Raw genomic sequence first — 25,022 nt, 5'->3', positions numbered from 1 at the left:
TATGAAGGTCAGATGACAAGTTGTGGGAGTCTGTTCTTGCCTTCCATCATGTGGGTTCTGGGTATCAAACTCAGGACTTCAGAGTTGGTAACAAACACATTTATCTGGTGAGCCATCTCTCTGGCCCTAGTGATAAATATTTTAATAACTGTCTTCAATCCTGAAATCAATATATTTTAACCTACTATACAAATAAAATGTATAGTGGTTAATTTAACGTGGTTACCATGATTAAAATATAAAGTGCAAATAAAAGAAGTTAACAAATATGTCAATATGTAAATTTGGGAGCATGATATAATCAGATATTTGTCTCTAGACATAAGAATAATGAATGGGGTGGTGGTAGAGGCAGAGTTGGGTGTTTTTCATTATCACATACATCAAGCAGTATTGATGTTAGTGCTATGAGGTTATGAAATAATTGAACTCTTGATGAAATTTTGAAAAAAATACAAAATACAAGTTCGATATAATTTCCATAATTATAATAGGAATTTCATATATTATATGTGCTTCTGGAAAATTTGACATGCACTTAAATTATACAGACTATTTTTAGATATTACAACTTTTTATTTTTTTAATTTACTTATTTATTATGCAGGCCAGAAGAGGTACCAGATCTCATTACAGGTGGTTGTGAGCCACCATGTGGTTGCTGGGAATTGAACTCAGGACCTCTGGAAGAGCAGTCAGTGCTCTTAACCTCTGAGCCATCTCTCCAGCCCACAACTTTTTATTTTTAAATAGCTTCATTACAGTTTTTAAAGTTTGAGAATGTTCTTTTTTTTTAACCATAATTCAATGAGTTAATAAACGTGCACAAAGAGTAACTCATTTTAAGAACATAAAAAGGGCTGGGCATGGTGGAGCCAGCCTTTATTCCCAGCACTTAGGAGGCAGAGGCAGGTGGGTCTCTGAGTTTGAGGACAGCCTGGTCTACAAAGCGAGTTCTAGAACAGCCAGCAATATGTAGAGATACCCTGCCTTGAATTGAATATATATATATATATATATATATATATATATATATATATATATATATATGTAAAAGATAGCATCCATAGGTCTTCATCCAACTTCAGAGAGGTGGTATCACCCTCTGGTCATTGGTATCAGGTCAAGAAGGCTGTCTTCATCATCCAAATGTGGAGTTTCATTCTTCCACTAAAGTCCAATGAAGAAAAATTAGATCACCCAACAAACGAACAAGTGTTAGCATCTGACATCCTAGTTTGATCCCTAAATTCTGCACTTGAGATAGAGTGGGGTTTTTTTATTCCTAGTGACCACTGGGTGGTTTCCCACATGAACTGAAATCATCCTCGTCTGCTTCTTTTTGAAAAGGTGAATTTAAACTTTTAACAGAGCATGATATTGAGACATTACCTCTCGTATTTAAAATCACTGGTTCATATGGGATCGAACATTTAATAAAGAGTGCCCATGTAAGAAAATATGTCCTGTGCCCCAAGAGTTAAGAAATTAACTGAACTCAAAGAAGTCAGGCAGGATTCTGCCCACAGAGCAGCCAGTGAGATAGACTCCGTAGATTTGCAGTTTATCCACGTGAGGTATTCTTTTAGTTCTGGCATGGAGTCAGAATTCAAAACAGCCCAGAAACAATCCTATATCAGGTTAGTTCTATTTCCCAGTCTGCACAACAGTTTCCACATTACTAGAGCCATATGGCATTGTTTAAACATGAAATAGGTGCCATGCTTAGCTATAAGTCCTTATTCTAGGAAGATGTCCATCGATACTTATGATCATGAGCCGCACAAAAGCATAAGGAGCCCTCCCAGCAGGGCAGGGAGTTTCATGGCTTCAGATCATAATGAAAACAGGAAACATGCTGCCAAACATGTTAATGTATAAAATGGAGTTCAGTTCTGGCCAGATAATTATAAACTGGTTTTTCTTGAATATCATAAAGGTCAGAGGACACTTCTGTGGGAGTACTCCCTTGTGACTTACAGGTCATTTAGCAACCCTGGACCTTGTGTGCTAAATGCTGTAATGGTCCCTTAAGCTTGTGACAATTGAACATAAACTTATAAATTACCATATTGAGTGTTTACTTGAAATTAATCAGTCTCTCTGGTAATGTTATCACCTCCTAGAATAGTGTTTTTAACTCATAGGTAAAATATGTAGGATTACAAAGGAAACCAACTGTATTAGAATAATGACTCCAGGTTGAGAGTCCCTGCAAACAATATCACAATCCTCTTCCTTGTACTCAATATAGTTGAAAACTGTGAAGTCACAGGGCTTTCTATCTCCGGGGAAATGGTGAAAGCCGTAGTTTAGACTGTTACACATTTGGAAGCATAACTAAGTACCTGGATTGTTTTGTCAGCAACACAGTGTCACTCAAAGGACTATCATCTATTTCCTAATAAAATGGAGCAGATATACAAGGAACTGAACTTCTTTGCTTGTTTTGTATCAGAAAAAAAAAAAATGTCCATCAAATGGAGTAGTGCTTCCATTTCCCGCTCCCACTTCGATTAGACTTCACTGATTAGAATCAATTATGGCTCAGGTCTGGCCAGTGTGTCTATTCATGTATCACTACAGGAACAAGGCAACTTTAGCAAAACAAAATCTTCCTTCAGTAGCCATTTGGCCAGTGAGCCAAGCACTCACACATATTAAACACAGTGCCATCCAGAAACAGGAATTACAGGCAGAATAAAAGGAGTTTGCTCGAGCAGGTGTCCACTCAGCTTCCTGGGGGGACTTTGAAAGAGAGGACTGTGCACTATGCAGATGAACAGCTCGCTCACCATAGCAAACCCACTGAGATCATGCCTGTGCTTCTCCTTCCTGTAGGGTATGTCTCTGTGCCAGACTGTCGTCGTCAGCTCTATAGTCACCCTTCTCTACTCTTCCAGAGCTTGTTATAATCTGGTAGTGATCACCATATCACAGGATGCATTAGAGAGTCCGTTTAATTATGGCTGGGATAATCTTTCAGATAAGGTAAGGGTCTGTCTATGTTACCGGTCTCCCATTGATACAGCTGATAAGTTAGCAAGAACACTTGGTGTTCGACTCAGACATGGTTTTATGCACTCTCTGATCTCAGTAACTCTGTTTAAATTTTCCCATTTGCATGCGACACCTTGCAATCATTCTTCATAAAGTTTTATCTAAGAAATAATTTAGTTTGTCAATAATAATAGTGCTAGAAACCTGTTAGTCATCAGCCTATTTACCGACTTTTTGAAGGATGATTTTGTTTTGTTTTGTTTTGTTTTTTGTTTTTCGAGACAGGGTTTCTCTGTGTAGCTTTGAGCCTTTCCTGGAACTCGCTTTGGAGACCAGGCTGGCCTCGAACTCACAGAGATCCGCCTGGCTCTGCCTCCCAAGTGCTGGGATTAAAGGCGTGTGCCACCACCGCCCGGCGAAGGATGATATTTTAATATCTCTAGATAATTGTCACTAGCCCGTGACTATAGCTCATGTCCTGTGAGGATGGAAGAACTGCATAAAATCTTAATATTTTGTTCAGTTTTATGTATCTAAATAATCACTTTCTTTACAATAGTTCTTCGTGTGTCCACGTATTTACTGTGATTCTCAGCATTGTAGCTGTGCGTCTCTAACTTCTCAGCGCACTCCATCTCCTTCCTAAAAGTACAGTTTGACATTTAGATGTTCTGTCTTAGTAGAGTTTCACTTAGCACTGAACCCAGGGGTGCTAGAAGACTATTTCATCCTCACGCTAAGGAGAGGGACTTTTCACATGTGACTCCACAGGCAGATTCTCTTCACTCCTTTCTCTGCTTCCCCTCCCCCAGCATCTGGTAGAAGAGAAACAACTTCAGTATGTAGAGTAGCCCCAAAGCGTAGTTTAAAAATCAGCTGTGCTGATGTACTTAGCATGTCTCATTTTTCCACAGGCCTGACTCATGGTGCTGTTGTGCCAGTGGGGCAGCTGGAACAGTAATCCCTTATAGCTAAACCCTCTTCAGACTGTGGTGCCTCAAATGACATCACTCTGCGTTATCCAAGGACTAAAATTATTTTTCTAAGCTAATGTATTGAAAAATTTTAATTGTCTTATTGTAGTTTTTTTTAAAGAAGTATTGTTATGTTCCTTGAAGAAAAAAAATAACCATTACATGAGAAGTCACAAATGAACAAAATACAGAAAAGTCCAGTGCTTTTGTGTTTATACTTAATGTATGTTAGCTCACCCAGCCTGAAGCACTTGTGGCTGGTGATTGCTTAAATATAAAACCAGTGTGAAAATTGCTCTGCCATGCTCTGTGGACAGGCTGGTGGAGAAGATGGAAGTGGAGGAGACTACATCATCTTTGGAATGGTCCTCTTTCTGTGGGAGCACGTACCAGCATGGTCAGTGGTACTGTTTTTCCGGGCACAGAGATTAAACCAGAATCTGGTAAGATATCATAGTATCCCCCAGTGCTCAATCTCATTTTTTTTAAAGCATATACTATTTAGCCTGCGTTTCTGTTTTGAGTAAGGCTGAGGTTCAAACTCCCAGACCCTAGTCTCCGGCCTTCACCCGGTCTCTAACTTTGCATCCACAGGCACCCGCTGGCATGGGAAGCAGCCACAGCTACAGCTCCAGAGCTTTCTTTTTCGACAATCCAAGACGTTATGACAGTGACGATGACCTGCCCAGACTGGGGAGCTCTCGAGAAGGAAGGTAGATGTAGTCACTTAACTGAATTAGTGATGAAGTAAACTGAAAAAAAAAACCAAAAAAGAACTCTGAGCTTTAACCCACCCACCAAACAGGTGATTTGGCACATGATCATGAACTACTGTGCCTTAACCCACTAGATCTTAACCACGTGATACAGCATGCTCTGTAAACAACTGTCAGCTGACCCGAAGCCAGTCTATCACCCTGTCTTTTGGTGGCGCACGCCTTTAATCCCAGCACTTGGGAGGCAGAGCCAGGCGAATCTCTGTGAGTTCGAGGCCAGCCTGGGCTACCAAGTGAGTCCCAGGAAAGGCACAAAGCTACACAGAGAAACCCTGTCTCGAAAAACCAAAACAAAAAAAAAAAAATGTTGGAGTAAAGTGGAGCCATACCATCCATCCCCCTTCTTGGTTGTGAGAGCGTGCACTGTGTTGGGCAGGGAGGGGTCGCTGTACACTGTGTGTTTGCTTCCTTGTCCTAGTGTGATTCCAGGTCAAAAAAGAACAGTCTTCCCACACCCTCGTGTTCCAACAGCATCAGAGAGCCTTGTCAGACACCGACAGCAATCTTCCGCTTGCTTCCTTTTCAGTACCTCTGACTTCACCTGGACCTGTCATTTAAGCTGGTCCTCCTCTGTGAAGTAGGGGTGGCAGCAGAACCTGTCTCACAGGCTTGTGACGAGGATCAGAGGAACCACATGTACATGCAGATGTGTCGGAGCAAAGCATAGCACATAGATTATTACAGCCGAACACACTCTGCCACTTCTCAGAGCCATAGACTTCTTGGGATGTGTGTCACAAGTCAGAAATATCCGGTAGAAGCCATCAAATTGTGGAGAAAGTCGGTGTTAGTTTGCACATTTATTGCAAAATGCCAATGTGACTCCTAATCACAGCCCTCTGACTTCTTTGCCTTCTATTTTTGTTGTTGCAGTTTATCGAACTCACAGAGTTTGGGCTGGTACGGCACCATGACGGGGTGTGGCGGCAGCACATTCACAGTCACCCCCCCACTGAATGGACCTGTAACGGACACTGCTCCTTTGCTCTTCACGTGCAGTAATTTAGATATGAGGAATCACCATAGCTTGTATGTAACGCCACAAAACTGAGGGCTTCCCCACAGCAGGAGTCTTGAACTGTTTTTCATGAATGTGTATGTGTATTCAACATCTTTAAAAGCATCTACATCAACATTGCATCATCTATTGCAACTAGCAAAATCTGGAAATACAGCTGTGTTTCGTGGAGAGCCTCAAAACACAGCTGTTTGTTTTGACCTCTGCATAGTGAAATTCAAAGTTTGGAGGAGAAAGAGATTAGATGCTAAAGGTACTTGATGACCTCAGAACCTCCTAACTTTGAATGTCCAACGCACATTTGCATATTTGCACTTTTACCTATGTTCAGAAAGAATACTCTGCAGTCCCCAAAGCCACACTTGAGTATTCACACCAGAATATTATTGTATACCAGATCGGAAGGCAGTTTTTCCACAAGAATCAAAACCTAGAAATTCAAAGGTGTACTCTACATGGAATCTTTACCCAATTACAGCTTTAAAGTATGATCAGTGCACAGAGTTAAGGCTTAAAAGTGTATCATTCTTTTTAAAAATATGCAACATTGAAGACAGTTTTTTAAAGCATGCTTTGAAAAAAATGTCAATTGAAATTACTCCATTGTTTTAAACAAGTGATAGTGGAAACCCTTCATGGTGCTGCTGGCTGGCAGTGTTCTTTGGAAAGCCAGAGGAGTCTCTTCAAGAGGAACAATAAGCCAGTGGAGACTGTGTGGCTTTGAGTAGGACTGGTCAAGTGGCTATTTTGTATGGCTAAGATAAGTAGCAGTTGAAGCATGATTCTTCCAGAAGCAATAGTGACTTTTGCATAGGGGTTGCAGTAGAACTTCTTGGGACTAACTAAACAAGTTTACAGATGCATTGAGGGATTGTTCATTAAAAAAGTGCTACGTTAAAAACGGTAGACTTTCAAAGGGTATTCAATTTATCTGAAAGAGATGGAGCACATCCTACCTACTGAGTCAAGATTGTCCTCAGGTAAATTAAATCATGAGACATTTTGCAGTGAGCTAAAGTGCAATACTTTATAAAATGTATAATCCCGCCTTTATTTTTCACATTTTATACCTTGTATATGGGCTAAGCCAGATTAAATTAATTCCAATCAATTCCAGCACTGAATAAGCAAACGAGAGAAGTGTAAGAGGTTAAGAACATTGGGACAGTTTAGGATGTCATTAAAACTGTCTTCAACATGCTGTAAGCGATGTGCTTGTGCATGCATGTGTACTCAAGCACACACACACGCACACACACAACAGTAGGCCAAGACAACACCATTTAAAATGCACTTTCTACCTGTGTCTCTATGGAAAGCAGATGCTGAATACCTCAGATTCCGAGGGGACAGGCAGCTTAGGTGTCACACAGGTGAAGACCCCACACAGGATCTGCCAGCTGCTTTGGAACTGGGACGAACACAGCTGCCCTCTTCTGTCTACTGTGACTAGAAACTGTCTTATTTGTACTCATACCTAAAATCTTTCAGCTTTTTAACAACTAAAGCAGCAACTTCACAAAAGTATAATATGTGAATCTTTAGAAACATATTGTTAATCCTTTCTATCTTTTGAGAGGATGGTACAAAGCCAAATACTTTTCTTCTTTTTATGAACAACGATTTTAAATTCAATCAGAAGCATACTTATAGATGCACAGCATCTGTTTATAAGTTCTTACTGTAACAAATGAATCTTTTATAGTACAGAAGTTAGCCTTGGTACTATGATGACAACCCTAACAATAGTCTACAACTGTGGATTTCTTTTCAGTTTTTCGGTTCCTCAGAATGCCAGGTGTTTATTTTGATGATGTTAATTAAGTATCTAACTATTGTCTTTGATATTTTTTTCTAGTTAAGCTTCTCTACACAAACATCCTGGTTGACAAAGTAAACAAAGACTACTTAACTCTTCAGATAAAGTATCTTAGTTTTCGCTGCACTGGTTGACTACACTGAATTTGATATTTATTATTAGTTTATTATATTTATCACTGACTCAAGTACCTAAATTCTCATTTTGCTTTGTTTTGAAACAGAGTCTCTCTGTGTAGTCCTGGCTGTCCTGGAACTCACTGTGTAGACCAGGCTGGCCTTGAACTCAGAGACTCTCCTGCCTCTCTACCTTCTACGTGCTGGGATTAAAGGTGTGCACCACACCTGGCCTATAAAGTACCTAAATTCTTAACATTTGTCTCCTTACACACATTTCACAGTACATCACCAAAGAAGACATCTGCCCCAGTGTTTGCTTAAAACTTCAAACGCACTAGCAGCACTTTAAGTTCGGTCTCGGAGGGAGCTGTTCATAAGGTCAAAGGGCTCCAGTTCCCCGTCCACCTGCACTGAAGCACATGACAGCTCCAGCCCTTGCTCACAATCATTAATTAGAAAATCCAAGTTCATTGCTTAAGTGTGTAATTCTACAGTGATTAGCAATATTTGTTCTTATCGTTGATTTCACTTGGGTTGCTATTAATTTTGAAACTCTTAACCACCTATTGTAGCTGATTGTAGTTTTATGGACAATGTAATTTATAGCTAAAGTGGCTTTTTATGCATTACTGCCTTTTTATTGTTTAACAGTGTTTCTCAGCTATACAGTCAGTTTCAAACTGGTTGCAAAAGTATAGCTGTGGCCAATGAATGTATTTATTTGTTGTTTCACTAAATTATAATAAAACACTACTGTTAATGAGTGTGCTTTTATCTGGAGGTGTGTTTTCTTAGTATCATTAATGGAATCCATTCAGTCCCTTTCAGAAACCTCATTACAAATGGAATTTGCCTTTTAGTGAATAATGAATTCTATCTGGATGACAACACATATTTCAGCCTGTTTGAAATAAAGTACCATGTTTTTCAATGGTAGTGTCATTAGGTAGACATTTATTCAAACATTAAGCTAAGAAAAATCCTCACAAAACAGTTAATAACATCTCCTTCCTCCTGAGAACCTTGTAGTTCGTCTAGTCTACAATCCCAGCCATTCTTTCATCAAGAAGCTCCTGTGACGTTGCCTCCTCCCTTAAACTTGTTTCCAAAGTAGACGCCACTCATGACTGACCAAGACCACACCAGAGTTCAAATTATTTTCATCTTTATTGCCCACCCCAAAGTCTACTGACCCTTGTCGTAAGCAAAGGCAGTGAGGGTACTCGCAGTGAGGCACAGCTGTCACTGTGAAGCAATTAATTCAACAAACATTTATTAAATGCTCATATGCCAAACACTATGCTACAGAGATGCCAAAATTAATAGTCTCTTTTCCTGCCCCTAGGGAGCTCACATTCTAGTAAAGGACACTTTAAAAAAGTAAAACATACAGTACAATAAGTGATTCAGTAGAGGTAGGTTGCAATTACAGTGGTGACCATGGGAAGGGGACAGGTGTAATTTCAAAACTGCACGGAACTTCCCAGGTGGGGAAGAAGCCTGGGTTTCTCAATGCAAATACGGTGTCTACCATGGTTTGGAGGGAGATCCAGCTCTGGACTTTAACACGCTTATCAGAACAGAGTGGCAAAGACAAGAAAAGGATCTTGGACACCAAGTAAAAGCTCTCACCAGAAAGCTCATAAAATTGCCAGTGGGTGTTAGGTTGAATGCTTCTAGAAAGCCAAATATGGTGATATGGGCCACAGAGATGAGGAAATAGACATGGATAGTCCTTTGGGTAACAGTAACAAAAATGAGAGAGAATGATAAGTCAGCAGAACTCAGAGTTAGGAGGAAGAGGAGTGAACTATAAAATCTTGTACAGAACAATGGCTCTGAAATTAACCAAGTAAGGAGCAGACACAGGAGTGGGTTTGTGGAGACTCGAGTGAGTCCAGCAGGAAAACACACTAAGTCTGAGCTAAAGTCTGTTGGGCCTCACTGGATGGAAATGACCCGAGTGAAGCAGTGACTGGGAACAAGAAGTCTGAGGAATGACATCCAGGGTAACTGAGGAGACAAGAGGAAAGGCATCCAGAAGCAAACCAGACACAAGGACACAATGGAGCAGGGACTGGGAGGAAGAGATTGTCAAGAGTGTCAAGTGCAGGAAAAGTTCAAATCAAGAAACAGCTTGTGTGTGTTAACTGCAGACTTAGAACTAAGCTGTTCGACCGCATTTGGAAGGACAGAGGACACGGGGCCAATCAAGTGGAGGCAGCAAGTGAAAGCAGTGAGGTTTTCAAGAACTCTGGCTGCTGAAACACCTTGTATATGGTAATCACTTAGTACTATGAATCCCCAAGAAAACAGATTTAATTAGTGGGTTGACATCTTTCATTTGTTACCCTATTCAAAAGAAGGGGGAAAATGAGAAAGGAAAAGAGGACACACTGTTAAACATAGTTCTATGATCATTCACATAAAGTATACTAAATACATACTTACACATTGAATCAACAAATACTAGACACCAACTATATGCTTGGCACTGGACCAAATCTTAGGGACAGAGAAGATACACAGCAGTGTAAAGTGACATTTCTGACCATTACATATAGAAATTCTGCTTTTCTTATGTGACATCCCAACCTGCCCTAACCGCTCAGACTTTATATATGATATAAAGGGGGCATAATTTTGAGGTCTACAGCACTTATAATTGCCATGTGATATAAATTCTTAAACCACTTCAAATACTGTTCTCAGTAAAAAGCTTCCACTAGTGAAAACCTATCCAGGTTACAGTTCCATTTTATGGAGGCAAAAGAAATCAGGTTCATGTATAAAAAAACATGAATTGTTTAACCTATGATTACACAGGTCAAAAAAAGCAAGCAAAAAAAAAAAAGTGACTAGGACATGAGATATTTCCTTATTCTAAGGCTTATAGTAGTTTAGCTCAGATTAGTAAGGTTTGGTTTTTCCCTTGAAAGAAAAACAAAAAAATCACTTTTAGGAGATTGCTGAGCATTACACTGAAGTATTTTGGGTTAACACATGAAGCCCATGACTAGTTTTCAAACAATAAATAAAAACAGGGTATCTATGTCTACACAGAAGATAAAGCAAGACCTGAGGACACAGCTCAGGGGTGGAGGGCTAGCCCAGCATGCCTGAGGTCCTGGGCTCAATCCCCAGCGTGGGATAGGATGAGAGGTAAAACACACGTGAACAATCAATGAATTTGAGTAAAACAGATTTTTTTGCACTGTTTTTGAAACTTTTCTGTAAATCTGAAATTATATAAAAATAAAATTTTCCCCAAAATTCTACTATTAGGGGAAGTATTATGAGAATAAATATATCTCTTCATCTTTCTACAATGTTTAGAAATCTCCTGTGCCTGATAGTTGGTCTACTTCCCTGCATACCAAAACAGCACAATCACAATAGCCATATAGCTCTAAAAGGAATGTTTCATACCAGTGTATTTTAAGGTTGCCAGGAAAACACAGGCCTCCCAGTTAACCCTGAACTTAAAACAAATGAATTACTTTTAGTATAAATGCGGCCCTAATACTGCATACAACACACTAACACTTAAGAAAACTAGCTGCTTATCTAAAACTCAAATCTAACTGGGAATTCTGTAGTTTCTTTGTGAACGAGGCAAATAAATGCATTGGTGTTTTTAGGCTGTTGACCAAGGGTTATTGGTGAGCCTCTCAGAATTTTACTATCCAATACTTGTCACAGTTATCTTAACTTTATTTTTATCATATCTTTGTAAATATAAATCTAGTTTGAGAGGCTTAAGACATTCACCTAGCTTTACCATATGGATTTTGGTGATCTTACCTTTGTCTAGTATTAAAATTTGTACATTATCAAAATACTACTTTTATTCACAATAATATTAAACATGAACACAATTTTTAAAAATGTCATTTACTTAAAACAATGTATTTCTCCTTTTACAAAAGCAGCTTTATAGAAATTTTTGCCTTAAGACGGCCATTGCAGTCACGCTGCTCGGAAAGATTCAGCTCTTTGGCCTCCCCGTCCAGAAACAGGCACCTTTCAAGCTGTCCTCCTTAGTGAACATTCTGTAACAAGTGCCTGAAGTTCTCCAATTCTCTCACACTTGTCGAAATCCTGTAACCAAGAAACACTTCACTTAAAAACACTTAAAAATTTTCTGTTAATCATTTTTCATGTTTAGAGTATATAAAAATTTTAAAGTAGTTTATTTCAATAAATTGAAAGGTACACAAATCTACTTATATCCTTTAGTTTTTAATCTGGCAAGGCAAATCTACAAACACAAACTAACTTTTAATACTTCAGTATTAAAATATATACATATAAAATTATATAAATTTAAATACCCAGAGCTATATTAAAGTATTTAAAGCACATCAATATTTAATATATAATACTTAAGTGTATAAGTATAAAATACTTAGATATTTTAGGTATTCATAAATGTTAATTATATTACATACATAATATAAATACAGAAATGCAGAAACATTAAAATAAGTATTTAAATATCCAGAAGTATAAGAATACAATAAGTAATATACCTTTACTTAGTACAAAATTTACAAAGATCAAAGCTATTGTTTTTTTGGTTTTTTTTTTAGATTTATTTATTATGTATACAGTGTTCTGCCTACATGTGTCCTTGCAGGCCAGAAGAGGGCACCAGGTTTCATTACAGATGGTTGTGAGCCACCATGTGGGTGCTGGGAATAGAACTCAGGACCTTTGGAAGAGCAGTCAGTGCTCTTAACCATTGAGCCATCTCTCCAGCCCTGATCTTTAAAGAGTGAGAAAAGCCTGTTCTGACCCAACTGTTTGCACCAATTTTTATATATAGTAAAATCTGTTCTGTATTGTATTTTTGCATGCTCCCTTTTACATGCATTTTAGCTCTGCTCTCCAGTAGGATAAAAGTAGAGCACACAATTAAAACAGTCAAGTTCCTCGATGCCAGAGAAAATTTGTAAGGCCGATTATTTCAATCCTAAAATGTTTGATATTATTTTTAGGTGAAAAAATGTAGCCCTTAAATACTGAGAGGACTGGAGAATGCTGTCTCTCATGCTAGGGTTCACTCCCCAGCACTGAAGAAAGAAAACGCTTGTCAATCTCAGAATCAACATGAGCCAGCAGGAAAAGCCATCCACACTGAAAACTGTTGGTGTATCTTTCTTATCCCATGCTTTTCCTCATTTTGACAGAAAATAATTATTTCTAAAGAATTACTAATCTTTTGTATAATGCTGAGTTCACAGAAATATTTGTGACTTTCCATACCCTTCAAAAATAACACCAATAAAATGCTTTTAAATAATTACAATAAGCTGGTCCTGATGGCACCCGCCTTTAATCCCAGGAGGAAGGTAGAGACTGGCAGATCTCTGTGTTCAAGACCAGCCTGGTCTACATAGTAAGTTCCAGGCCTACCAGGGCTGCATAGTGAGATCGCATCTCAAAACAGAACAAAGCAAAATACCATGTATCTTTGTATGAATGTACAAAACAATTACAATAAAATGTATAAATTTAACGGTACTCAAATCTGTCAGTAAATTAAATATGAATATAAAAATCAATAGATGGAAATAATCAAGTAATATGTGTATATATTCTAAAGGTATTTTATCAGATCATATCATTCTATAACAAGGTAATCTTACTAAAAAGGACACTCCTAGTTTTATCTGAAAATGTACCTATTAACATCAGACTCAGGTGGCTAGCAGAAACAATTTCAGAACATTAAAACTAACCTTCCAAATGCATTAAACAAGGATACTATCTCCTGTCGGGTTAGCTGGAATTCATAACTTGGTCCACTCTCTGGCATATTTGCTATCAGTTTCTCGGAAAACAGGATCTTCAGAGCAGTGCCCAAACCCTGAGTCTAAAACAGAAAGAAGAAAAAATAAGGAAACCCCTCAACACAGAGTGAAGTCGAAGACTGAGCAAGACTTACCTGGAGCTTTCCCCACAGTCGACACTTAAAACAACCAACGCAATCCATGATTCTCGAAATATTTCTAAAATGTAGTCGGAAGTCCTCCTAAAAACAATGTGACATAATGTTATATAAGTTGCGTACTTATGTAATCAACTAAGAACTGTTTTCTGCGTGCTCTCCATGTGCTCAGCCCTGGACAGTGCACTAAGGGGTATCAAACAAAGGGCAGCGTACACGGAGCGTCTGCCACATACCAGAACCTCTCCTTACCATTCCATCTCCCACAAATCTAAAGCTACGCATGCTCTACCCCATGGATTTCTTTAAAAGACTCAGAAATGTCACAGCAGGTCTAAGCTCACACTCGAGTGACCAGCCTTGTCTCACTCCAAATCCACGCTACCAAAAAAATACGTCAGTTAGTTTCATACGTCAATATTGGGAGTTGTGGGATTAAATGGTATCTAACAAGGTAAAGGAAGGGAGGAAAGAGGGAGGTGACCTTTGAGAACACTTAAATTATAGCTCTCCTTTCCTGGAATTAGGGAAAACACTCAGATTTTCTTTACTCCTGATATATAAAATATAATTAATAGCCATGTATGCACCACCAAACTCTAAAAAGAAATCATTACTAATATAACTGAAACTCCCTACATATCATCCCACATTTCTGTACCTATCCTCTACTACTCTGATGGATTTGGGATGTTGCTCCCTTTGTTTTTATATATTCGTACACATTATATGTCTGTTAACACCAGAATGTTACATTGATTGTAATAGAGCAGCTAGAATCCAATCATCTAAATGCAGTCTATGTCCTTAAGGGATGAAGAAAAGGGAGCCAAGGGCATCTTCTTTTATTTGAGTCAAAATTAGTAACAGATCCTCCAAGTGACTCTGTCCTGGTCTTAAGAGTAGAATCTCAAGCTACCAGTAGTTTTTAATTCTTTTTTTTTGTTTCCAAAACTAGATTTTATTCACCCCCTCCACCCACTGTGCGTGCATGTTCGGGAGTGTGTGTGCACGTGTGTTTATGTATACACGGGTGAAATCAGACAACAACTTGCAGGGAGTTGGTGATGTAGGTCCTGGGGATTGAACTCAGGTCCTCAGGCTTGGCTACAACCGCCTTTACCCAGTGAGCCCTCTCACCGGCCCTGACTACCAGTATTTTAAGCAGAAATTGGACCTACATTTCAGAAGAAACTTCTATTATTTCAGTAGTCTAACTTTTTTTGTTGTTGCTGTTCTGTTTTTTTGTTTTTCGAGGTAAGGTTTGTCTGTGTAACAGCCCTGGCTGTCCTAGATCTCACTCTGTAGTCCAGGCTGGCCTCAGACTCACAGAGATCCGCCTGCCTCTGTCTTCCGAGTGCTGGGATTAAAGGAGTGTGCTACCACCGCCTGGTGTCTATAATTTTTTTACTATGAGATACATCATATAATGGACTCCACCAGATGAGCACCCCAGGTCTAAAACTAGGTGTGAGCAGAGATGGCTATCTAGTACTTTCAAAGAGCATTTAAATTTGCTTCAGAGGGGGACTTCCCAGAAGCTTGATTCAGCATGTGACTGCAACAGCTGTAACATGCAAAATATTTTAGTAAGACTCAAGATCTCACATCTTTACTAGTTTTATGCAAAGGCCAAATAAATATGAATTATACACCTTAACAATTTTCTCCATTTGGTACTTCTGGACCAGTTCAGTAAGAGAACATCCTAATTTTAAACTTTTAAATAAAACTGCCCATGGAACAGTAATGTAGCTCCGTTGACTGGTAGAGTGCTTGCCTAACATACCTAAAGCCCTGGGCTCTACCCCCATCACTACATAAACCGGGTGGTGGAGAACTATCATCTCAAAGTTGTTCTCAGCTACACAGCAAGCTTGGGACTAACCTACACTAGACATGAGACCACCTCAAAACATAACTTTTTTTAAACTACCCAATTTTGCTGTAGACAGTTTTCATGATGATAGTAAGTTTCCTTTAGTGTTCTAAGTTTGACTTTAAAGAATAAAAATGAAAAACTGGGCAGAAATAATCTCACCAGGGATGAGTCTCTAGTTGCTTACCCAATACCAACAGGTCAGCCCTGAACGTGTATACATACAAGTAACACCATGCAGACTAAATAGTGTGCCAGGTGTGGTGGGAGTGACAGTAACTGCTGTGGATATCACTCTGTATAAATACAATGCTGACTGGCCAGTGGCCAGGCAGGAAGTATAGGCAGGACAGGCAGAGAAGAGAATTCTGGGAAGTGGAAGGCTGAGGCAGGGAGACACTGCCAGCCGCCGCCATGACAAGCAGCATGTGAAGATGCCGGAAAGCCACGAGCCACGTGGCAAGGTATAGATTTACAGAAATGGATTAATTTAAGATATAAGATCAGTTAGCAAGAAGCCTGCCATGGCCATACAGTTTATAAGTAATATAAACGTCTGAGTGATTATTTTATATGTGGGTTGTGGGACTGCGGGGCTTGGTGGGACCTGGAGAGAAGCTCTCCAGCTACAAGTAACAGAGAAGAAGAGACCATGAATTAGAGAAGGAACAAAGGGTGAGGGCCATGGAAGGGGTTAGAGGAAAGGGGGAAATGATGTAACTATATTTTAATTCCAAAAAAAAATTTTAATTGAAAAACTATCATACTTTTAACTACAGAGGAAGGGGCTCCTGAGGCCCAACTCCTCCCTGAGGGACTACTGACAATTAGTAGCTGTTCTAGAGGTCTACAGAATCCAATTGTAGACAAGTTATCTAGAGAGAGAATAAGTGGTTCATGCATATGCTCCATAGACGTCCAAATGTATGTAAGCATGATGGGCCAGTATCGCACGTTTTACTTAAAGAATGGTACTGAATGCAAAGTGGGTTTTTGACAATTACATCTTCACAATCAAAAGATACAAAAAACAGACTCCTGTAGAAAGAGCTTGAAAGTATTTTACTTTTAAGAGACCATCATACTTGCAAAGCTATAAGCCTCTATTGTAAAAGATTATGCTTGCTTTTTCTAAGTTCATTGTTGGAATCTATGTAATTCAAATATCTGAACACAGCATTTCTTGAGTAAATCTTTATGTGATATGTACAGAGAGTGTGTATGGTTGCTTAAAACAGAGAAGTTAGCATAGTAAAATTAAAGCCAACCACATAAAATAGCGTACCTCCTACCTAGGTAAACTTAGGATGCTAGAAATTTACTAGATTAGGAGAAAATCCTTGTAGTTTCCAAAAACAAACACGTCTAATAATCTGGATATATACCAAAATTATCTCAGATCAGAAAAATATGCAATCCTTAAAATAATCAGAAATTAAATTATTATTAAGACAGATTTTCTTGTCCTGTTGCTCAGGCAGGCATTGGACTCCTGGACTCCAACTGTCCCCCTGCCTCACCTCTCAGTTAGTCAGAAACTACAGGAACATGCTGACACACCCAATTTCTCATCATGTATTATGGTCATTTGGCAGATTGATCAAAGTCAACTCACTGGTTCTTGCCAAAATTCTCAAATGCTTCATAAACCTTCAGACCCTATTTTGTTCCAAACACTAGTAATTATTTCTACCCATACACAGAGACTGTAAGGGAGTCATAAGGAAAATTTTAATTTGGTTTTTCAAGACAGGGTTTCTCTGTGTAGCCCTGGATGTCCTAGAACTCACTCTGTAGACCAGGCTGGCCTCAAACTCACAAAGATCCACCTGCCTCTGCCTCCAAAGTGCTGGGATTAAAGGCATGCACCACCACTACCCAGCAAAATGAATTTATAAATAATGTTCAAATCTATGTTTACCAGAAAGCTTTTTAAAGCAAATCTGCTATAAAAGTTTTTTTTTAATTTTCCTATGAGTTTTTTTTTTCCTATAAGAACTATACATAAACTTCAAAGCACATAAAGGCCGAGTGTTCTGGAATTTGGATCAAATTAAAACACTGTGAGAAATATTTCTAATTTGTACAGTCTAAAAAGAGCTGATGCCAAAACACTCTCCAACAAAACAAACCAGCAAGTGAACTAAAATAAGGAGCATACTGAATACAGTACAGAAAAGCAGTCTTTTTGGTTTGGTTTGGTTTTTTGAGACAGGGCTTCTCTGTGTAACAGTCCTGGCTGTCCTGGAACTCGCGTTGTAGACCAGGCCAGAAAAGTCTTACTGCGGGTGGCATCTTCCCCTCACTCTCTAGTTCCTGGAAGCTGTGGGGGTTACATAACCACTAAGTCCGTTTCTGTGGCTAGAACAAGCTGAGGAATCCAGAACAGCTGATCTCAATGCTACACACAAGAAAGAATTTCCTTTGCAAGTTGATTGCACTAGCTTCTTTCATCGTGATGAGTTACATATATATCAACCCACTGAGCTCTAAGTCAAGATGCAGTATGAAGTAGAAATATCTATATTTTAAATTCATTTTTAATTGGCATTCAGATTGTTTATAGGGTGCTATGATACCCTGACACTTATTATTTCTTTTTGTTTTTTGTTTGGTTGGTTGGTTTTGGTTTTGGGTTTTTCGACACAGGGTTTCTCTGTGTAGCTTTGCGCCTTTCCTGGAACTCACTCTGTAGCCCAGGCTGGCCTTGAACTCACAGAGATCCGGCTGGCTCTGCCTCCCAAGTACTGGGATTAAAGGCATGTGCCACCACTGCCCGGCTTATTTCTTGATATTTATATGGAACAATAAAACCAAGGTGACAAGTTCATAACCTGACATACCCTTTTGTAGTAAAACTTTAACTCTTAACAGTTCTGAAATATATAATACATGCCTATTTATTAGTCATCCTTCTGAGCAAAAGGCCACTAAAGCTTCCCCCAAATGGAAACTGACCATGAGCTCCCGTCCTAAGCGATCCCTCCCCACAACCTCTCATAAGCATCATTCTACTCGACCTCCAGTAAATGGGATTTTACACTCACACCTGCATACTCACCAGGCTGCACCTAACTATTAAGGCGAAGTATAATTACCTTTAGTTTATGTGCTTCATTTTTATCCCCAGCAAAAAAAGAATTCTCATCAAAATGCAAAGGAAATGACCTGTGTTTTAAACAGAGAAGGGTCATGTTCATGTATGTAAGTGTTGAAAGTCTTGCTAATATATTTTACTGGTCAATAATAAATAATTAAAATAGAATAAAAATCAGTAACAGCAACAATGCAAACAAATACTTATCCTCAAATCTAAATGCTAAGTTTATTAGAAGTCTGGCCCCAAACTTAAGACTATACAAAAAAATTATAAATATAATGCTGGTATTATTTATTATTTAGAAGAAGAAAAGAAGAAGAAGAAGAAGAAGAAGAAGAAGAAGAAGAAGAAGAAGAAGAAGAAGAAGAAGAAGAAGAAGAAGAAGTTGTAATGCTCCCAGAAGCCTGAGGCAGGAGAATCTGACCACCTCAAAAAAAACAAACAAACAAACAAACCTAAAAGTCCAATGAACAGAACTTCATTTACATTACTTTAAAGATGGTTTCCTTCTCTAACTAACTAACGCAGAGTTTACTTTGGACACGCCCCGCATCCGGATGCTAACTAACATACATGTTGTAGCATATAGAACCTACTTGATTTCATGAAGGATCTCCAGAAGTAACACTTTGTTTTCTGCATCCTGAACTTTATTTCCAGTGAAGAGCTGAAAATCTGGGCGCTCAAAAAATGGGAGCACTTTAGACAGAGCCCTTAACTCTATCAAGTACAGAAAGTACAAGTTCTTCAGCCTTCTCGGACCTTCTCCTTCAGTCAAAACCCCATCAAAGCGCTGCTGAAACTCTGTGACATTGTGGCCCCATTTCTTTTCCAGCCAAGTATCTAAGAAGAAAGAAGAGTGTTAAATGATTCAAGTGCACAGTTAAGTAATTTTTATTTTAATTAAAAGAAGCTATTTATATTTATAGAAGTTAATTTCATTTTGTAATTTAAAATACATAATTCAACCAAGATTTTTTTTTTTAATTTTGTTTTTTTTGTTTTGTTTTGTTTTGTTTTTTGTTTTTTGTTTGTTTGTTTTTTTTTTTGGTTTTTTGAGACAGGGTTTCTCTGTGTAGCTTTGCGCCTTTCCTGGAACTCACTTGGTAGCCCAGGCTGGCCTCGAACTTACAGAGATCCGCCTGGCTCTGCCTCCCGAGTGCTGGGATTAAAGGCGTGCGCCACCACCGCCCGGCTTTTTTTTTTTAATTTTGTTTTGTTATTTTGAGACAGGGTTTCTGTGTAGCTTTGTGCCTTTCCTGGAACTCACTCTGTAGCCTAGGCTGGCCTCGAACTCACAGAGATCCACCTGCCTCTGCCTCCTGAGTGCTGGGATTAAAGGCGTGCGCCACCACCTCCCAGCTAATTTTTTTTTTTTTTTAAACTTAGCCTTTAAAAATTCTGTCATAAGCCGGATGTGGTGGTGCACGCCTTTAATTCCATATAGAGGCAGATGAATCTCTGAGTTCAAGACCAGCTTGTTCTACATACAGAGTGCCAGGACAGGCAAGGCTACACAGTGAGACCTTTCATTAACAATAATTAGAAATTTAGAAATTCTATAGTAAGAATTTTGTCTTCTGGAATCCTTTCTTTTTTATTTATTTATTTTTGTTTGTTTGTTTGTTTTGTTTTTCGAGACAGTTTCTCTGTGTAGCTTTGTGCCTTTCCTGGATCTCGCACTGTAGACCAGGCTGGCCTCAAACTCACAGAGATCGCCTGCCTCTGCCTCCTGAGTGCTGGGATTAAAGGTGTGCCCCACCACCGCCCAGCCTGGAACCCTTTCTTAAAGGCAAAATGAATCAAATATTTACAGAGAAAATGGGTTTTTGATAAAAATCAAATTTCTGAATATCAACAATCATAAAGTCAAAATATATAATTTAAAAAATGACTTGCTAAGCTGGAGAGGTGGCTGAGCAGTTAAGAGCACATGCTCCTCTTCCAGAAGACCTTACTTCAGTTCCCAGAATCCAGGGTGGCTCATAGCTTCTAATTCCTGCTCCAAGTGGACCTGACATCTCTGCCTACTGAGGCACCTGTACTCACTTGCACATACCCCCACATACGTATGCATAATTAGTAATAAAAACAAATTTTCTGGAATGACTATCTGAAATTACTAGTGAATTTAAAGCACTATTTCAAACCAGAGTTACCACTTTATTTCTGAAAGGTAAAATTCTTCCCAATTCCAGAAGAAATAATTACTGAGGAAAATCAACCATGGTTTGACTTTCCACCAGCATCCTCAACCATGAAAAGCAGCAGACAATGCTGTAGCCATTAAAGTCCACATATAAAGGCTCTCATGTGGCAACAAACTGTGCTGCTGGATGTATTTTAATTCCCCACAGTCAACAAAAGAACATTTCCAAAGTGATAATTAGAATTGAGAGAATTAATAATATACGGAACTATTCAACTGTACACACAGCTTCTACATTCCGAATCACTACTATTTACGAGTGGATTCTTACTACCCAACAGTCTGTTTTTCCATCCAGGTAAACACCAAGAGAATGTTAAGAATACCCAGAAACAATTATATGAAAGGTTTTAAAAGCACATACCTTGTAAAAGATACCTTGCACTCAAATGCACATTAATGCTTGCATGGAGACCAGATATAAGCCTGTAGAATGCTCTCTTTTCTACACAGAGGCCTAAAAGAAACCAATGGTGCAAAAATAAAATTTTGTATATGAATCTTGGGAATTTAAGATTTATTTCATGATATTAAAAATGAAAAAATTTATCATTTAAATTTGTTTAAAAGTTTCTAATTTACCTTCTAGCCAGCTGTAAAAAGTGTTCTCTGAAATTAAAAGAAAAATAAGTCATAACTTTTTCCTAACACCAAAATGTAAATTTTCAAGTGTCTTAAAGACTGTTCCAGCTAAAGGTCCAAATCTTACAATTTCTTCAAAGGAAAAGGTTGTGTGTGGAAAGTACTGCTCTGCCCCTCAGATAAATGTTTTATGTGTTATCAAACTGTAGAATTGGGAGTCTGGAGGAATGTCACTCTGTGGTACATCACTTGGCTACCATGTTCATGACTCCTGGGTTCAATCCCTAAGACCTCTCTCTCACAAGAAAGACACACACACACACACACACACACACACACACACACACACACACACACTAAATCTAGCAAGACTGCTTAACTAGATAAATTTTCATAGCAATCTATGCTTTAAAAGTTAAGGATTTTGACATACTTTTAAGTTAAGAGGAAACAAACACTGTAAGATGCTATTGCAGATATAACAGAATTTCATGCAATTCACTACATCCAAAGAGCAGTAGGGCAGTGCTAAAAAACAATCGCTCATGTTCTATGACTTAACGATACCACCGTCAATAAACTAAAGCTTAGTAATTCTGGTTTCAGAATTTATCTCTAAAGAGATAAAACGGGGGAGGACAAGGAATCTGTAGAAAGGTTACTATTTTAATTTTAAATCCTCTAGTAATAAAAATAGATGGTAATGCCGGAGTTAACAGAATATTTAATTAGATAACATGGTAAAATTAACACAACTATTAAAACTGACAAGAAAGTATAACAGAATAACATGAAAATATTTTAAACATTTTACAAAATATGTAAGAAATGACAGCATTCATGCAGTACTTGCTATAGCAATGATAAATACTATTATGTCAGAATCCTTTTATCTTGCTAAAGTTGTTTAAAATGGTATTATTATTTTGTAGGGGGAGGGGATAGGCATTTGTGCTCAGGTCTGAAAGAATACATTAAGTAAAAAAATTTTTGAAAGCCCCCTCAACTTGACCTGACCATGGTGCAGTTAATTAATCACCTAATGCAGTAGCTGTCAGGAATACCCCTTTGCCCTGTGACCAAAATCAATGTAATGCTTATGAATGAATCAGTTCTAAGGACTGAGGTCTCTAGAGATAAATGATCCCTTCCTCTCATAAAGAGACAAATAGTATGCCAAGACAAAGAAGCCCCTCTAGTGTGTCTAGAATGTAGCACAGAACTCGGCTACTGCCCAAGGAGGCCAAAAGTTACAGGATCACTTCTTCAGTCCCAAACAGAGGCAAGCACCTGTAGGAAATACTGTGACTGCTAAGTAACTCCCTCCCACACTAAGTCACATCTGCTTTAGAATTTTATTTAGTGCTACAGTACTATTGCACTTTTCATTACAGTAACGATAGCAGCTAAATAAAACAAAATAATCAATTATTAAATGATAATAAAACAGTAATGCTATCAGAATTTCATATTCTGTCTTTTTAACATAATGCACAAGTAGTTCATAAAAATATGGGCTTCCAGGTGGCTCAGTAGGTAAAGGCATATGGCAGCATGCACTCACCACATACACACACTAAATAAATACACTTAATAAAAATTAAACATGAAAATGATGCTAAAAAGTAAGAGATTTTGAAGAAGAGAGAAGATACTTTACATTTAACATTTTCATCTAAATGGACTAAGGCCAAGCAAGCACTGACTCAGTTTCTTTGAACAGTGTGTCTGTCTGTCTGTCTGTCTGTGTACGTGTCAGTACTGAGGATTTCAAACAGTGTGTCTGTGTGTGTGTGTGTGTGTCAGTACTTAAGATTTCATACAGTGTGTCTGTGTCTGTGTACATGTCAGTACTGAGGATTTCAAACAGTGTGTCTGTATCTGTGTGTGTCAGTACTGAGGATTTCACACAGTGTGTCTGTGTGTGTCAATACTGAGGATTTCACACAGTGTGTCTGTGTGTGTCAGTACTGAGGATTTCACACAGTGTGTCTCTGTGTGTGTGTCAGTACTGAGGATTTAAACTAGGACTTTTCACTCTTTCCCCCTTTTTTCTCACTTTTTATTTTGAGACAGGGTCTCACTAATTAATTCATTCAGGCTGGCCTGGAACTCATTCAGTAGCCCTGACTGGCCTTGAACTTGCAATCCTCCTGCCTCAGCCTCCCAAGTATCTGGGATTATTAACCTGCACCACAAGGCTGTTAAGTACATACATGGTCTTTAGAAAAGTAAAAATTACTTCCATCTCACTTCTAAAACTAAAATATTCTTTAAAAGGCAAAGTAATCCTGAAATATATACGGAAGTTTAACATCCCTACTAGTGCAGAGTGGCAATGATCCAGCTCTGGAGTCAATACTTGAAAAAGTGTCTAGACCCTCCCTGGTAAGACCCTCATAGCCCATGCCTCAACTAGTTAAGAAGAGACGCTTTCTAGCGTCTGCCAGACCTGGGGGTTGGGGGGGAGGGGTGGCGGTAATACCTGGCTTCCACAGCTTGTGGGTAAAACACACAACTCAACTGCCAGAGGCTGAGGCAGGCTGTCCATAGTGTGGGACTCTAAACAGGGGCCTCTCCCTTTCAGCTGTTCTTTCACCTCCAGCACTTCAGAGAAAAAAATAAAATAAAAATTAAGAGCTAGTGTGGTGGCTCATGCTTATAAACTGAACCCTTGAGACATACACAAGAGGACTGTCAGAATTCAAGAATAACCTGAGCTATATAATGAATGAGCTCCAGGCCAACCTGGGTTATGGATATCTCTATAGTAACAAAAGGAGGAGATATTCTGTCTGAGGAAGCAAGAAGAAATGCAGTTTGCCACAATAAACACCAGAACACACATCTGAACATACAACCAGACTTGACGTATATAATGCATGATAAAGGTACATACCTTTACTTTTTCCTGAAAAACAAAACAAAACATTAATTATTATAAACTACTTCTGAATGCTACACTTACATGAAAATAATATGCTAACAATGACTCATTTTAGTCCATCAGTGTATCTACGCAAGTAAAATCAACAGAAGGAGCACCCACAGCCACAACTCTGTCCAGCCGTGGTTCAGACTCACAGAATTCCCACATGCTCATAAGAGGGGAAAGGGTAGCATACTGAGAGCAGTCTGGAGTGCCCATGTTTATTTGGACAGCAGTCTTTTTTACCTTTATTATACTAACACTATGAGATAATTCCTATTAAAGGTCTGTATTACTGTTGCTTTGAATCCCTCAGACTGACAGAAGATTTAACCTTGGGAATGTTTTCAAAGACTATAAAATGCAAATTCTTCTATCATCTTCATTTTTTCCCATTTTTCTTTTCTTTCTTTTTTCTTTTTTTTTTTTTTGAGACAGGGTTTCTCTGTGTAGCTTTGGAGCCTTTCCAGAAACTCACTCTGTAGCCCAGGCTGGCCTCGAACTCACAGAGATCCACCTGCCTCTGCCTCCTGAGTGCTGGGATTAAAGGTGTGTGCCACCACCGCCTGGCTTACTTGAGGGTTTTGTTTCTTGTTTGGCTGGGAGTCAAGCCCAGGGAATGAGACATGCTGACCAAGCACTGCAGCATTAAACTTCCTCCCCA

At 38.7% G+C, this 25,022-nt stretch overlaps 2 protein-coding genes across 2 annotated transcripts in view; one reads left to right on the top strand and one right to left on the bottom strand.

Annotated features, from left to right (window-relative positions):
- The window catches only part of Gpr137c (G protein-coupled receptor 137C), a 73,777-nt gene extending 65,364 nt beyond the window's left edge, over nt 1-8,413 (top strand). The window contains exons 4-7 of the mRNA XM_059273779.1: nt 2,842-2,991; nt 4,292-4,417; nt 4,569-4,687; nt 5,624-8,413. Coding sequence (XP_059129762.1) covers nt 2,842-2,991; nt 4,292-4,417; nt 4,569-4,687; nt 5,624-5,801 — 573 coding nt within the window. The 3' untranslated portion in view covers nt 5,802-8,413. The remainder of the gene's footprint in view (nt 1-2,841; nt 2,992-4,291; nt 4,418-4,568; nt 4,688-5,623) is intronic.
- Nucleotides 8,414-11,581: 3,168 nt separating this feature from the next.
- The window catches only part of Ero1a (endoplasmic reticulum oxidoreductase 1 alpha), a 37,082-nt gene continuing 23,641 nt past the window's right edge, over nt 11,582-25,022 (bottom strand). The window contains exons 9-16 of the mRNA XM_059273778.1: nt 24,329-24,340; nt 21,430-21,456; nt 21,212-21,304; nt 19,235-19,481; nt 18,637-18,706; nt 13,657-13,743; nt 13,451-13,584; nt 11,582-11,807 (exon numbers count right to left, since the gene is read on the bottom strand). Coding sequence (XP_059129761.1) covers nt 11,747-11,807; nt 13,451-13,584; nt 13,657-13,743; nt 18,637-18,706; nt 19,235-19,481; nt 21,212-21,304; nt 21,430-21,456; nt 24,329-24,340 — 731 coding nt within the window. The 3' untranslated portion in view covers nt 11,582-11,746. The remainder of the gene's footprint in view (nt 11,808-13,450; nt 13,585-13,656; nt 13,744-18,636; nt 18,707-19,234; nt 19,482-21,211; nt 21,305-21,429; nt 21,457-24,328; nt 24,341-25,022) is intronic.

The sequence above is a fragment of the Peromyscus eremicus genome, chromosome 9, assembly GCF_949786415.1.
Source record: "Peromyscus eremicus chromosome 9, PerEre_H2_v1, whole genome shotgun sequence".
Lineage (NCBI taxonomy): Eukaryota > Metazoa > Chordata > Mammalia > Rodentia > Cricetidae > Peromyscus > Peromyscus eremicus.
Note: the sequence above shows the minus strand (reverse complement) of the source record. Positions and strands in the feature narration are given on the sequence as shown.